The sequence below is a fragment of the Metopolophium dirhodum genome, chromosome 1 (genome assembly GCF_019925205.1).
Source record: "Metopolophium dirhodum isolate CAU chromosome 1, ASM1992520v1, whole genome shotgun sequence".
Lineage (NCBI taxonomy): Eukaryota > Metazoa > Arthropoda > Insecta > Hemiptera > Aphididae > Metopolophium > Metopolophium dirhodum.
The window spans coordinates 33,483,855-33,500,769 of NC_083560.1; the positions used below are offsets into that span (position 1 = coordinate 33,483,855).

The following is a 16,915-nucleotide window of genomic DNA, read 5'->3' on the forward strand; positions in this document are numbered from 1 at the left end:
ATAATTTAGAATATTTATTTTATGATAAAACTATTATTATTGTTTACAATCAAATCATATTATTAATATACATTTATTGATTCTCCTATAAATTACAATCTCTTGTAGTAGCATATTGGCAACCGGTCTTTTGCCAAAATGCTAATCTTTCTTTTATAAGTAACATAGCAGTTATCGATCCACCTAACCTCGGAGGTAAAAGTGCCAAACCTAAACCCGGTATCAATGACACGAGAGGGAACCCATGACTAGTTGACTTGATGATTGTGGATGCTGTTACGATTTCTTCCAAGATTGCTGAACACTGTCCGTAGTCTATATGATCCTTATTCAATGAACTGCCCATTTCTTCAAATACATCATTCAAATGCAAAGCAAACTGGCCAGATATCATCACTTGCGCCAACGTTAACGCCACACCGGTTACAGGTATTGCGCTCAGTGTTGTCATTACCGTGTAAATAGATTCCTGTGTCATTAACGCCGTTTGTAAATATTCGATCTGTTTATCGTTTCCACAAAACATGGAAACATTGGGTGAACATAATGCAATTGCTAACGATATGTAAAAAACCACAGAATATATTGCTTTCATTTTTATTGGCACGTAGGTACAGCACAAGTAGTGTAAATATCCCAAGCAGTTCGCCTGGTATTCGCACGAGTCGCAATGTGTCGAGTGAGCGTCTGTAAACAAGCAATGCATACATATTAAATATGTAGAGCGAGGTAATATGTCAAAAAGTCAATTTTAAAAAAAGTTGGACAAATAGTCCAAAAATACAAAATATTCTATTAAATTTAATATTTTTTTAAAAAATGTAATTAATTTTATTAATTTTACCTATATTATATTTGAATTTTATTATTATGATGTATATATTATTCATGATTTGTTGGATGGCTGTGCCGAATACATTTAGAGTTTTAGTTTAAAAAGCCACTTAAAAGAAGTAAAACTTTTTCCATTGAAATAATTGAACGACAGAATATCTGCTTTCGATAATTTACCAGAACACAACAAACAATTCATGAGGACATGAGGTCTATGGATCATATAAATGTAGGGAAAATTAAATAATCGGCACCTGAAATGTTATATTTCATCAGGTATTTTGGGTTTTTCTTATCGGTGGTTTTGTACTTATAGGTGAGCCAATTTGGGACCTTTATTTATTAAAGTCTTAGATACTAGACTACGTTTAAGTTGTCAGTCCTAAGTCTGAATAAATTTTCGTGTGGGACCTCAAACCTTATTTAAATAAAAACTGAACTCAATCTTATTAGTGATGAACCATTAGTTTGTGTTAATGGGGCTGAAATTAAAAGAACTCGTTATAAAGTCATACATTATACATATCATACATATTATTATAAATAGAGATGTAGATGATGAAAACCATAAAATTTATAATAATAAAAGTGTATTATGTTGTGCAATATGTTGTTCCTCCAATAATATTAGAGTAACATTAAAAGTATAGAAGAACAAATCATTCTTTTAAATATGTTAAATTAAAAAAATAGTTAATTCAAACATCCAATCACATTACAATAATAATTATAGTTTAATAAAAATTACGTTTTCTTAAACAATGATGTATGCGAAAAATTCTTCTATTGTCAACTCATTATTACTAATTATTGTATACATATATATTATATTATGTTAAATTATTATTTTTATTATTTATATTTTCTTATCCTTATACCTAATAAAAATATAATAGAAATCCACTATATTTGGGTAAGCAGGTACCTCTATGGCTGTATATCAAACTGATGTTTACTTTATTATTATTTTTGTAGTGATCGAGGTTTGTAATTCATCGAGGAAGGCTATACAACATTACGCTACGACCAATCAATAGAAGTGCTCAAACAGGGATTTTGAGATTTACGATGGAAATATTTGTTTATAAATGGTTGCTATTGGTTAAAGGAGAAATCATTAATAGAAAAAGTATATATTTATTATTGGTTGCAATTGGTTAATCGGGCAGATCAGGTACCAGCATGCATCAAGGCTAATTTATTTTAAAAAAGGTTAAATTTGGTTTTTATTATTAATCGGATTTTAGTACGGTTAGGTTAGGTTAGGATTATGTATTAATTGATTATATTAATCCACCGTATTAAATCAAAATAAACTTTGTATAACTTTGATACTTTAGAGTTAAATCATACACTTACGTACAAACAGCACTGGGTCCGTGATCTACCACAAGTAGATTGCCTACCTGATAATATACTGCTGCATGGGAATCAGAATTTTTATTCCAGGCAACAGAAAAGTTGAGATACATTTTGAACACCATACACCGAATATTAAATAACGAATTGAACAAAGTTTGAGTCATATATAGAGTTGGTACATTTAACCTAACCTATCATTTGTTTACCAAATATCATTAGTTGAGTACCGAATTGATAATTTGTCTTCGATTGTAAAACATATTATGTATATTCACTTACCTCGTGTTGTATTGAGCAAGACGTGTAGATTCTCGTTGGAATGTGTACGTCTCTGATTGATATGAGTCGATGCACGTTATTAACACTTAATGATTTACACAACAATAACCTGTTGTCAGAACAGACGCAATAATAAGTTAACTTTTGAAGAAAGATTAATTTCGTGTCAAAAGAACGACTGGTCGGTGTTGTGTGGTTTCGCTGCGGACGCCGTCGATGTGCGGTCATCTGTATTCAGCTGTCGTGTCCGGCTGAGTGTACTACTTTAATGAGTCTATTGTCTGTGCGTTGTCGTTTATATAAGGAAGCGATTGTCTTATCCCCCCCCCCCCACGCAATTGTTATTACGTAACGTCAGAATTGATTGTTCGCGTTTTTTATGTGAATTGCGCGTATTCATGTTGTGTTTTCGAATATTGTCATTGGGTTTTTAGCAATATTGATACGATAAGGGTGTTTCGCACGTTGGGTGCTATCTTATTATTCTTTTTATGCATAGTTTTAGCAGTGATCTCAGGTTCTTCGACCGAATGTCGTATAGTGAGCATGTGTGTACATTTTATGTCGTATTTTGCACATTGTCATTGGCTTTTTGGCACTATTTGTACGAATACGGTGTTTTGTTATGTCATATATTCGCGAGTGTATGTCACCGTCCCTTCGTACAATATTTTAGGATTAATATTTTAAGTGATTGTTACATTGTGCGTATGCGCGGAGGATGTGTTTCTGTCGTGTAAGTGAAAATTGCTCAGTATAGTGAAGAATGAAATATTTGGTATTACGACTAAAAACAAAAGTAAAAACAATCGATAAATTGTGTAAACCTAATAGGTTTATAAGTATTTGATATAATAACAATGATTAAAGACAAAAAACACTAAACCTTATGGCGCCTATATAATATTAACTAAGAACCAAATCGTGAGCAAATAAACGATATAATAAACGATCCATATTGACCAATGACCAATGAAAGTCAGTGAAGTTAGCCGCACAATGTCAAAATGTTGGCTCCAAATTTTGTCAATTATTCGTAAGTATTTGTAAGCACAATTTGGTAATTTTTAAGAACAGCCGTTTTCAATTATCCTCAAAAGTTTAAATCACGACTAACTTCCGCAAAACTTGGCTGTTTTGGCATTTCAAAGTGTTGCAAATTGTTGCAATTAATTTTCAAAAAGGTGGCACTAGTTTGAAGACAATACGACAAAGTCAAACATGAAATTGGCACCGCAAGCGAATTTTTTTTTATTGGCGTGAAAAATGTTTTGCAAATTATTTAAGAAATTTTAATTTAGTTAACAACGCGACATGCACTGTTCACATAAATAGATACGTTTCAAAGTACTTAAATTATCATTAAATTTTATAATTATTCTTACATATTCAAACAAACTATACCAAATAATAAATATAATACAAAATAAAAATAAAAATATGTCGACTGTGTGTATCATGTCGTATCACTATATTGGTGTACTGAGTGTGATTATTTTTCAGTTCCAAATCTATTCAATATACCTATGTGGTGTTTATAAATTAATTATATTGATATGCAAACCCATATTTTATTATACTAGATACAATATTTGATATTATATAACAATTAACAGACTATAAGCTAGTCCAAATGTTTGCCTCTCATTAATAATGTAAAACTGACTACTATACATATGAAATATTTATATAATATTTTTTAGATTTTTTTGACTTCCAATGGAAAGGAATTAGTGTTCATAAATATTTATTTATTAATTTAAAATTTTTACTGAAATTTTTAAATGTGATCATGTGGAACTCTACCTATATCAATATTGAATAGTAAACTACCCTCGGGCTTTGGTTAGTACTTATAATATGGTGTTCGTTTTGAATCCTATATACATTTGAGTCTTTGATAAAATAATAATTTGTAAGTGGCGCGTATACAAATAGTTATATTATTATTATTGTTAATGACGAGGTTACCCTAATAACATTTATGTTTATAATATATTAATATATTTAATGATTCAAAAAATCTTATTTCGATTAACTGCATCGTCAAAGAAAAAATGGGACGAGCATGCTTGGTGAATCACCAACCACGTATATGGTATATTATCTAATCGTATTGTATGCGTGTACGCAGATTTAAAATGCAGTTAACTTGCACGTGTTTTTAATTACTCGATATTAAATAATAATATGTTTAAAATCGTTTTTGTTTTTTAAAAGGTCACGATTCACGACTATTATAAGAGTGGTTTATGTCCATATACATTGTGAATATAATATAATATAATTATAATATAGTATAATATGCATGCGCAGAGTCATGGTTCTCAACAATACGTTATGATGTTGAATTGGTTTATGAGTTTGTAACTTAAGAGTTAAAAGGCGATGTTTAAATTTGTTATATTATAGATTAGTCTATCAACTTATAAATTATATGTAAATATTTTACATATTTTCTTTGTTTCATACAATAAACAAACTTTTAAAAATGTTCACTTGGAATTTGACGACTATAAACTTTTAGATATAATAAACGTTTTATTTTTATTTTTCATAGAAATTAAATATTTCATGAAATTTTCATGAAGTTTTCAACCCTAACAATAAGTATAATGTGAGATTAGAAAAAAAAAAAGATGAGCTACCCATTAGTAGCACTTAGCTGCTTTGAAGTATAAGACATATTTAACAGGAAAATATAATGACAATAACAATAACAAAAGAGGAAAAAAGTTTTACATCAATATAAAAATAGTCACGATCCAACGTATGTTTTCTCTGTTAATTGTATGGGACGAAAACTGATCGGTGGTATTTCTGATGGTATTATCAGCTATTATGCATGTAGGTACAGTTGAATAATTTAGGATACGCGCGTCCATTAGGCACATACTAATATACTATACCTTCTTACCTACATATATTCCCGTCAAATTTTATAATAAAAATAATATTTCACGTGTTTTTATCGAAGAATGAGTTTTCAATCGTTGAATTGTCGTTCCATGTATAGGTAAAATATAGTCATCAACGATAAGAAAAATACAAAAACGACTAGGTAAGTATGGTTTTAAACAAGTACAGGATGCGTAAGTCGACAATGAATAAAATAAATAGACATAGAGAAAAATTTTCCGGATAAAACCACGAACTATATATATGTTACCGGAAATGTTGACAATTCCTAGGATATGATGACAATTCCTAATAGCGGAAGGAAATTACATTATTGCCTAGGAATTGTCATAATTTCCGTAGTTTATTAGGCAATGTTATCACGTATCACTTTGTACTATTATATATTTAAGGTATACATATATTGTAAATATAAGTGATAAGTAGTATAAGTATACAAAAGTTTCGTACTTTCAATGGTTGACTGTACATAGTGACCTAGAACCGGAGTTATGATGTTGTGGGACCAGCTTTAAAATGTAACTATTATAACGTTAACTAACTCACAACGCCGACATGCTAAAAACCATTATACTGCCACTAATGTCAATATTGTCCGTGTTCTAAAAATATTATAGGTGGGTAAATGACTGATATCGATAAAATGGTTGATTGGAAAATGGCATGGCTATCACATAATATGTTTATCGTAATATTTATGTATCCGGCCCAATTTATTTTAGTTAAAACCACCCAACCTTACCTCGTTTTCACCTAAAATTTGTTAAAATGTAAGCCTAGTAGCCAGTACTCACTCACAGTTCACACTAAGACCGTGCATACCCGGGTCCAGTCCAAGCCCGGTCCGGCCCGAAAACTCACACTTGTTGGGCCAGCAATGTCCGGCAATGTCACGGAAGTTTGCCATGTGAAAACAAAATTAGTATAAATGTAAAAAAGTTAAATTACACAAATTAAAGTGATAAGAAAAATGTTTGACAACACTTGATTTTTTATTGATTATTGATAATATATTAGGGTAATAGCAGGGTAATTAATAATTATGTTTGATAAAACTGATATTTAAATTAGACGGATTAAATAAAAAAATCAAAAAAAAATATATGGCATCTTTGCCAGATATAGTTAGAAAATAATAATATATACTAGGCAATGATATTATTTCCTTCCGTTATTAGGAAATTAAAACATATGATGCAATACAAAAGTATATTACATAACAATAAAACAACATAAAGTATGTCCGGTTTCTACTGTAAAGGTTCCTGATGTGACATTTTGTGTTCTTACTCTTTATTTCGTGTTTTCCATACACATTTTAGTTAGTGCTTTTAATTTTTTTGGGAAACCAAACTCGTATATAATGTTATAGAGACTCTCCCTGTGGACACTATAATAGGCATTTTTTAAATCTATGATTATGTTATAAACTAGCAATTGGGTTAACTGCTTAGTTTATAAATTGCAGGAAGCAAGACTGTTGGTAGAGGATTTTTTAGGTAGAGTTGATAAATAATTAGACTGGTTGAAAGTTTAAGTTGTTTATTGAATTCTTCTGCATAAAATATTCTAAGTCATATTAGTGATATTTATTCTTAGTTTATATTATACTAGCATAGCAACATACATAAATGATTAATACATCATAATATGATATTATCTAAGCGTGGTATAATATAGGTATGAGAACAGTGAGTGAATGTATAATTTCATAATTTACCTATTAAATTATGGTATTTAAATTTTGTGTTTTTAGTTTGTTTAATATAGGTATCAAATAAATAGATAAGTGTTATATCGAGCTATTTTTTTTGAAGGGGCCTCCAATTGGTAGTTGCACCCCGCCCTCATGCGAGACTTAGATCCGGCACTGCATAAGTGCAACAAAAACACAAAGTAAGTGAGTCATCGCATACACGTCTAGTCTGAAAATAATTTCCTGATTAATAACTGAAGAATAATCTAGAAAGTGTAGACGTGGGCATGGCTAGAATCGAATTATAATTGGTTATTGTTTTAACGGCGAACGAACTAATAAATCTACACGGAATGCCAGACTAAAATCATCGGATTATAATATTATTACTATACCTGCACAGCTGTACCTATACATACAAAAGAAACAAAAAAAAGAAAAACCCAAAAACAATCGATAAATTGTGTAAACCTAATAGGTTTATAAGTATTTGATATAATAACAACGATGACAGACAAAAAACACTAAACCTTACGGCGTCACTATAATATGAACAAAGAACCGAATTATGAGCATTATACCTATATAATAAACGATTCATATTGACTAATGACCAATGTCCATGTTTTCGAGGAAAAAATACTTAACCGTATTATGATATACTAATACTAGTAACCTGCAGTAAGTATATATATACCATTTTGAGTTCAAGAAGTTGATATGTTCGGGCAGTGGCGTAAATAGGCCATTGGAGGCCCGTGTGCAAAGACTTAAATGGGCCCTCCAAAAAAATAAAAATAAGCAGTGATAAAATATGATTTATCCTTATTAATGATTAGGTTATATTTATTGTTTACCCATTACTTACTTGTAAGCAACCTAGCAACATTTATAAACATTTATAAATTAATCACATCTTGTAAATTTTTTTAGGTAGGTATTTTTAAAATGTAGGTATATAAATATATATATATAATATATATATAAATTTTATAAATGTAGGTACATTTAATCATTTAAATACTATAAAAGTATGATACGTTTAAAGAATAACATTAAATTAAAAAAACAAAATATATTACTCATGTTGTAATGATCACCACAAAATAAAATCATTTTACATTTATCTCTAGAAACACTTTTTAATTAAGTACTTATTAAATAGTAGGTACTAGGTAATATACAAATATTTAATAATGCATAATATTATATAACTAACATTATTTTATTTTATTTTATTTGAAATACTTTTGCTCATAAAAAATTATCTTAGAAACAATACAAACTCAATTTCACAAGACCGACTTACGAACATTGCAATTAATAAAAACATTGAAACTACTTTAGAAAATTCTTTTTTCTTGACTTTAAATTTGCGAAGTCGTTTATAATTTTGTCAATTTCAAGTTCTGAGGTTTTTTCTCTTTCAATATTGAGAATTGCAATGTTCGTAAGTCTGTCTTGTGAAATTGAGTTTCTAAGATAATTTTTTATGAGCTTAAGCTTAGAAAAAGAACGTTCAGCAGAAGCGACTGTAACTGGAATAGTCAGAAAAATTAAACACAGCGTAAAAACGTCATGAAAAGACGATGCCAAGTCATGTTCGATTAAATAAACTGTTAGGTCTTTAATATTATGCAACACAGATGTTGAGTTATTAACACAAAGAAAATTTCTTAAACACAAAAGTTGATTTGTAATATCTGAACTTAACTCATTCTTATACTTTATGTGTAAATCGTAGGACGCTTTAATTATAATTTGTTCCTCTATTGTAGTAAGATTTATTGGTTTTAAAAAAGAAAACTCATCACTTATTGTTTTAAGACCTTTAAACCTTTCTTTAAGCTCAAACAATGCCGTGTCCAGTGCGGGATAAAATACATTAACTTTAAAATTGTCTTCAGTTATAGAAAGTCTTCGGTCACAATCAACTTCTTCGTGATACCTAACAGCAAATCTTTCACGTTTACAATTGAAGTTGAAAGGTATTTTCCATGAAACACAAAGATTTTTGCCATCTTCTACTATATTATTATAATTCGCTCGTAAATCAGTTAAATCTTTAATGGCACTATCAAGTTGAACAACAGCAAATTCTATGTTGAAATTCATTAACTGGAGAGTTTTAGACACTACATTTAATGATCATAATATTCGTTCCCAAAAACATAAAATTAATACAAACTCAGCTGATTCGAGCTTCTTTTTCAAGGAACCACCTAAATTTGTTTCATCAGATTTATGAGACGTAAGTAGAATATGAGTAAGTGCTTTGATTATGTCCAAATAACGTTCCTTTAATGTGAATACAGAGTCGTGGCGTGCTTCCCATCGTGTTGGGCAAACTCTCTTTAAGGTTTTCTTTTGTATTTTTGATTCAACTTCTTTCCCTAAAGCTAGTAAAGCCCATCTAGGTGCACTTACACTAAAAAAGTTGTAAACGTCTTGAACTGTATTAAAAAATGTCTGAACTTTACTAGAGCTTTTTACCGGATCTGAGATCACTAAATTGAGGTTATGAGCACAACAATGTACATATACAGCATTGGGAAAATCAGATCGAATTAAAGTTTGAACACCTGAGTGCTTTCCGCTCATAACTGCAGCACCATCATACCCTTGCCCGAAACACTTATTAATACTAAGACCAAATGTCAATAATGTTTGACGTAAAAGGTTTGCATAGTCAACAGCATTATGTTTATCAAGTACAAAAAATCCAAAAAACGATTCTTTGATTTCAATTTTCTTGTTTTCATAGTTAACTAATACATAACGTATGATAATACTCACTTGATCAACTTTTTTAATATCTTGAGTAGAATCCAGTATTATTGAAAAACCACAAGATTTTTTGATGTCATCACGAATAATTTCACGAACTTTATTAGCCAATATTTCAATTAACTCATTTTGAATTAATGGACTTAAGTACTTGATTTTTTTGTTTAGGATTACTCACTAGATTATTTAAAATTGGATCGAATTCCACCAATAAATTAACTGTACGTAAAAAATTTCCTTCTGAACACTTTTCTAATGATCCAATTTTTCCTCTGTGCTCTCTTAACGCAGTATTTCCGGCTGTTAATGATAATATTATTTTAATCAAACGTAGCAAAATATTTCTCCAAAATGTAGCCTCTTTACTATATTGTATTTCTATTTCCTTATCTACCGTTCTATTTTTCACCCATATGATCCTCATATTTGTTGACTCTAAGTGTTGAATTGATATTTCATGACGTTTAATGCTTTGTGATAAATGTTTCCAATCATCGATTCCATTTATCCATTCAGACTTAAAAGAAGTACTTTTTCTATTAGTAAACAACCAGCATGATTCACAATAAGCTTTATCTAAAACTGTAGAATAGCATAACCAAGAACGAGGTATTTTTGAACCAGACCGTGCAGAAACAAAATAGAAATTAGAAGAAAATTTTCTGCCCTCATTATTTTTTGGAAATTCAATAACTGGCTTACATGGACCAAATGATATAATGCTTCTTTTAATGTCACTGTTCTCTAGTTCTTCATCAAAGTGTGCACGATCAGTTGGATTAGTCAAAGTAAGATTCAATACATTTTGTTCTGCAAAAATCAAATCATTATTTGTTAGTTGATTAATTCACCAAAATTTCATATTTAATATTATTTAAAAAAAATATAGTTAGTATTTAGTGTTTGTTAATTACCATTTTCTTCTTTATAATTACTATCATTTTCAGGTATACTTGAATCATTGGTATTGGTGCACAATATTGGGTTTGAGTTTAAATCAATTTTTCCTTAAAAATAAAAATTAGTTATGATAATTAATAAATAAAAATAATCACTAATATATTTTATTCAAATTTATATTAAGTTAAAAAATCTGTTTGAAAGGTTTAATTTAGAAAAAATTGCTTTTCCTATAGGTAAAAATCTGGTTTAACTCCTTTTGAACGTGCACTAAATATATAATAATAATAATAATAATAATATATGACAGGTAAATATTGTTCAGCAATCAGCATATAACTTAATAATAGGTACTTTACAATTTTCTATGTTATTAAGGATTTAAGTATGATTATACAATTTGAGTTAAATTGATATAATACAGTACAAAAAATATTATTTTAATTTATTAACTTAGAAAAAATTGTATATAAGTCACCCTAATAAATATGATAATTCTATTTTACTTTTAACTCTATACTCTATATACCTAACTAGACATTTAATACTCCTACTAGAAATATTTAAATTGATTATGACTACAATATTGATATTAACAGTATGAAATTGATTAATTTACCTATATTCAAATTATCAACAGTTTTTTCATTGATTTGAATCTCTGGTGACTGGTATAATTCATTTAATTCTGAAGCTTGAGATTCATCAGCTATAAAATACAAAAGTACCTATGTATATTTAATAGATTATATTGTAATAATATTAATAATAATAATAATATTTTTGGTGCGCCGTCAAAAAGTGTTATGTTAAAAATTATAACTATTAACTTTCCAGGGTTTTTCTTGTTTAAAAACAGACCAAGGTGGGTAAAAAAATAATAATTAATAATAATAAAAAACCAACGTCGATTCGCTTCCGCTGCGTTTCGCCTTGGAAACTGCGTTAGCATTGTTTCACCCTAGACTAACCATTATTTACTTACCTATTCTAGGAACAACAGCAGGAGTTGTAGAAAAAAATGCGTTGATTTTCGGTATTTTTGACATTTTCTCTTGAATATCCTTCTTCTTTTTTCGTTTTTGGTATCCACTCAAACATTTTTTTTTTATCTGACATTATATTGCGAATTATTTTTGATATTTTAGTATTGTTTTTAATAGCAGTATAGCACGTTTATTATAAACTGTCACTACTACTTGTATTAAAAAGAAAATAATAATAATTTAATACTTAATAATAATAAAAATACGAACCATGTTATAACTTAAACAGTTAAACATAAAAAACAAAACACTTTCAAAGCTTCAAGGAAATTTTAATATTGGTAAGTGTGTACACTATTATACTGATCAGTGTAATACTGTCATTGTAATTTGTAGCACATAGAGCAACAGAGCTGAAGCTATGATATAACAGTATTGTTGTTGTTGGCTTTATCAGTTTGTTTACCCATTTTATTTTTAGCCATTGAGTTATTAAGCCATTAGTTCCAGATATGAGATACGTTTTAGATAATATTTTTTTATAATAAGATAATAATCGGGCCTCCAATAATATATTATTATTTATTAGCGTATAAACCATATACCTACCTACATGTAGTACCAATATAAGGTCCATATTTCCTAGTATTTTTTTCAGATATCAAAATAATATACATATTTTTGTGAAATTTTGAATCGAATGACGAATATAGAAATAACCAATGGGCAATAGTGTAGGTATTGTATGTTGGGCTGGGGCCCCCTTCGGTCCCGAGGCCCGTGGCGTTTGCCCACCTTGCCCACCCGGTATTTACGCCACTCGGGACAGTTTTAAAATAAATTATAATGGGTTATTGTTTGAAAGGCAAACGAACTAATTTATATACACGTAATGTAAGAATAAGGTCGTCCGATGATAATTATTACAATTATTACTATACCTGTAGCTGTAAGAAAGACCCAACAAAAATTGATAAATTGTATAGACCTAAAAAATACCATATATCATATTGTATATGAGCAGTGGATATAATAATAACGATTACAGAAAAAAAAAAACACAAAAACCAATGGCTAGGTTATAAAGCAAATAATGCAAAGACCATCGTTACATGTATTGCCTTTGACTTAATGAAAACCTTACCGACGCCTGTTATATCAACAGGAATTTCATATTATAAAAGGCAATAGTGGACCTACTATTTTGGGGTTCATAATCTTATAAACAATAAGGTTGTGATGTATTTTTCGGATGAATCAGTTGCTTCAAGAGGTCCCCAAGAGATTTGTTCATGTATTTTGCACTTTGTAAAAACTTATGTATCTAATATAAAATATAAAATATAATCTAATATTATCATGTATTCTGACCAGTGTAAGGATCAGAATAGAAATATAAAAATGGCTACGGTTTGTAACTACATAGTAACTAATACATCACTATCTGTTGATGAAATTAATAACAAGTTTTTAGTAAGCGGTCACTTATTTTTACCATGCGACCAAGATTTTGGGTTAGTTGAAAAACGAAAAAAATGCCATCCTGATATACATTTACCTAATGATTAGAACCGTTATAGTTTCTGCTAGAAAAACCAACCCATTTCAAATTGTAAATATGACTTAAGATGATTTTTTTTCAACAAAGTCATTGGAAAAACAAATTACAAATAGAAAAATAGATGTAACTAATGATAAGGTACAATGGATGAAAATCCAATGGCTGAACTATAAAAAAGAACAGCGATTTATGTTCCATTATAAGTATTCAAATAATACAGAATACCCTTTTAACTCAGTTTATATTGGAAAAAGAAATTCCCATATTGAAGAAGACTACACTAAACAATTAGATTTGTTATATCCAAATGGGAATAACAGAATAACAGAATTTAAAAATTAGCAACAATTTGCAAGACTATTTTCACAATTTGCAAGCCTTTAGTTGAATCATAAAATAAATAAAACTATGAGTGGGACTGGGGACATGTGTCTCCCGCTCCACCCATATCATCGAAAACACATTTTTCAATTTTTCTTGAACCATTATTTAGCAGCCAATTAGCAACGATTTGCAAGCTAGTTGTCGAAATTTTCAAACCAATATTTCGTCTGTTATACGCGTTTCCGAAATTTGCACATGTCGCCAGCCCCACCCCGTACCGATATAATGCGATTTTTGACTTTGGATCCATTCAGATTTTTATAAAGTTAATTTGATATAATATAGTTGGTGAATTTACTGGGCATTTCAAATTCCATCAGAACTTAATTCTTACGACCCAAAAATGTACGAAAATCGGCAATTAAGAATCTACTTTTAATAATATTTTTTTTTTAGTTAAATGTATTTTTATGTTTTAATTTATATTTTTGCCTTACGACCATGATTAAGTACTTCATTGCTGTATTTTGTTCACTACATTTTTTAACTTACATCCTAAAGCCATTATTATGTAAACTTAATATAAATGTTGTTACGAGATTTAAGTGATTATAGTACGTTCAACAATTACCACTCATTACATTCCTTTTTACATTCCAACTCTGTCTACTTCCTTCAGCCATAATCACCCCACGCACAGGATGCTTAGGTTGGGCAATCTACATTCACGTCATTGTATCTCATGTAGTTTGTTTAAATTTTTTCTTATGTTCATTTACCTAGTCTAGTTTGTACTTAATTCTGTGTTGCCACCCATCTTATTTTAAAAAGTATATACTGTATACCGTTCTATAAAAGCCATTCAGCGTGAATCTTATAATTAATAAATAAATAAATTACCTTTTGCCTTTTGTTAAGAAATTCATACCTTACTAGATAATACGCTTAGATCGTTATTTTTTTTACTTCCTGTTGATTTTAATTACATATTTTATTAAGAGTCTATCTATAAATCAATTAAGATTTAATAAACGTTATCATGATTATAATATTATTCACACAACCTTGTTTTTTGTGAAGTATGTAGGTATACAAATTAAATAATATTTCATTTCGTAATCTAAATACGTATATCGTATATATTCTTAAGTTACTTATACATTTATTATAAATTTATAACCATAATAATTATTTATGAATGTCGTACTCGTACACTACCGTATAAATACGCCTTGTCTGTAGTCAAATGTTATTTTGGTAAATGTTGTTTTTCTTAGTTGTTCTAAAAAAAAAATATTGCTTATAAATCGACTAGACATAAATAACTGCTATAATACTGTTATCAATATTAATTATATATCGATGTTTGTAGAATACTCATTTTGGTGAAATAATCATTATAAAGTTATCAGTGATGTTTTCGATTGTTTGTAAACAATTATTTAGGAATCGTCACTTGTGATTAATTCCATTCAGTATTTACAAGAATATACAATTGTTTTCTTCCAATTACATTTTAATTTAAATTATCTGTGCGGTATGCATATGTTATGCATCGTGAAAGGACGAAAGCCAGCTATTTATCCGCATGTTGTTGTAGAAACAGTGCTCCAGTTTAAAGACAGAGTCATCATTACCGATAATGGTTAAAAAAGTAAGTGAAAAATATTATTTTAAATAATTTAATTTACTATACTCGTACGTACGACATACCTCACTAGTAATTAATTTTCTTTTCCTATTTGGTGTGTTTTTTTTAAATTAATTAATTAAAATCGAACGTAGTAGCGTAAAGAAGAAACCAAAATATTATGTACAAATTTACTGAACAAAATATATGAATATTGATTACCGTTGGCTGTTACTTGTTAGTTTATACATTTGACATTACACAGCAGACCGTACCTACGTAGCGAGAGCTCGTCGAAAACAATAAATATTTGTGTGTAGTGTACAAGGTACGGTGTTGTAAAGTATTTAAGCAAAAGTATTCAAATACATTTCTCCGTATTGAATACCTTTTTTAATACTTTTTATTCTAAGTAAATTAATTTTTTTTTGCATTTGAAGATTATTTCAAATACTTTATAATAGATAGTATTTGGGTGGTATTTTAAATACTTTTTTAAATACTTAAATACTTATTTATAATACTTTAAATACTTATTTTTTAAGACACTGGTAGTGTACTAGTGTGTGTCAGGCAATTGTGTCTTTTTTATTTACGCCACACTGAGGTATTTTCGCTTACAGGTCCGAACGGGTTTTATCGCCACGGTGTTTCTAACGAATCTAGACGTAATCGTCTAGTTATATGATTTTATTTATAAATGGGTAAATATTTTCGCGGTATGGAATATCGATGTACTGCTATATTCAAGGCCACATTTAGGAGGAGCACTGGGTACAACAGCCTCGGGCACCAACATTTTATTGTCAGAAATTTGTTTACTTGTGAATAATTAAAATTTTATAATTTTAATTATTTTAATAACAGTATTTTTATTGATAGAAATATCGCGTTATGGCGATGTCAGCTCCGGTTATATACCTACAAATTGTCATATACAATTATAAATGTTAATCACATGTTGAACATACGCAGCAGCTGATATAGAATTGGTTCATATCCTAAGATCCTCGTCATTTGTCAATTGTAGTATAATTAGTTATATATTTATTTGTATAGGTAACGGACACAATTCTAAATTAAATTATAATTATCCTAACAATATATTAACGATAACAATAAAGATATAATGTTATAGGCACATTAAATTTAAAAAAAAACGTTATGGAGCCTGTTCATGTGTCAGTCGTCAATGATGATTTGTGTGAGTGTGATTGTATTCTATCTACACATTTTCTGTATGTGCATTGTGCGCACGTCATGTCAACAGCACCGTCGACCAAAAATGAAAAGTGTGATTTTTTGGTCAAAACACCCTTTACAGGATAAACTCATACGGATCGTCGATTGGACTGATTTCATTAATTATTTTTTGTTAGAAACAGGATCATTTTATCAGGCCACATTGGACCGAATTTTAATTTCATTGCTTAAAACAAACATAGAATAAAAATATGAAAAGCCAGGACAAATTGGTCTTATTCAAATTCGTTTATATGGTCGCCTAGAAATAGATATGCCAATTATGAAAACCAAGAATTCCACTTTCAAAAAAAAAAAATAAAAATATCGATTACTACGAGGCGTGAAAGTTTTTCCCGTAAGCCATATATTTGAGAAAAAAACAGGTCACGTGC

At 29.2% G+C, this 16,915-nt stretch overlaps 1 protein-coding gene and 1 pseudogene across 1 annotated transcript; both read right to left on the reverse strand.

Annotated features, from left to right (window-relative positions):
* Positions 1-85: 85 nt before the first annotated feature.
* On the reverse strand, positions 86-595 carry LOC132934619 (uncharacterized). The gene has a single exon (XM_061000949.1). It carries the CDS (start codon positions 593-595, stop codon positions 86-88), a length of 510 nt encoding a protein of 169 aa, XP_060856932.1.
* Positions 596-8,428: 7,833 nt separating this feature from the next.
* LOC132936754 (zinc finger MYM-type protein 1-like) lies at positions 8,429-11,826 on the reverse strand (annotated as a pseudogene).
* Positions 11,827-16,915: the final 5,089 nt, after the last annotated feature.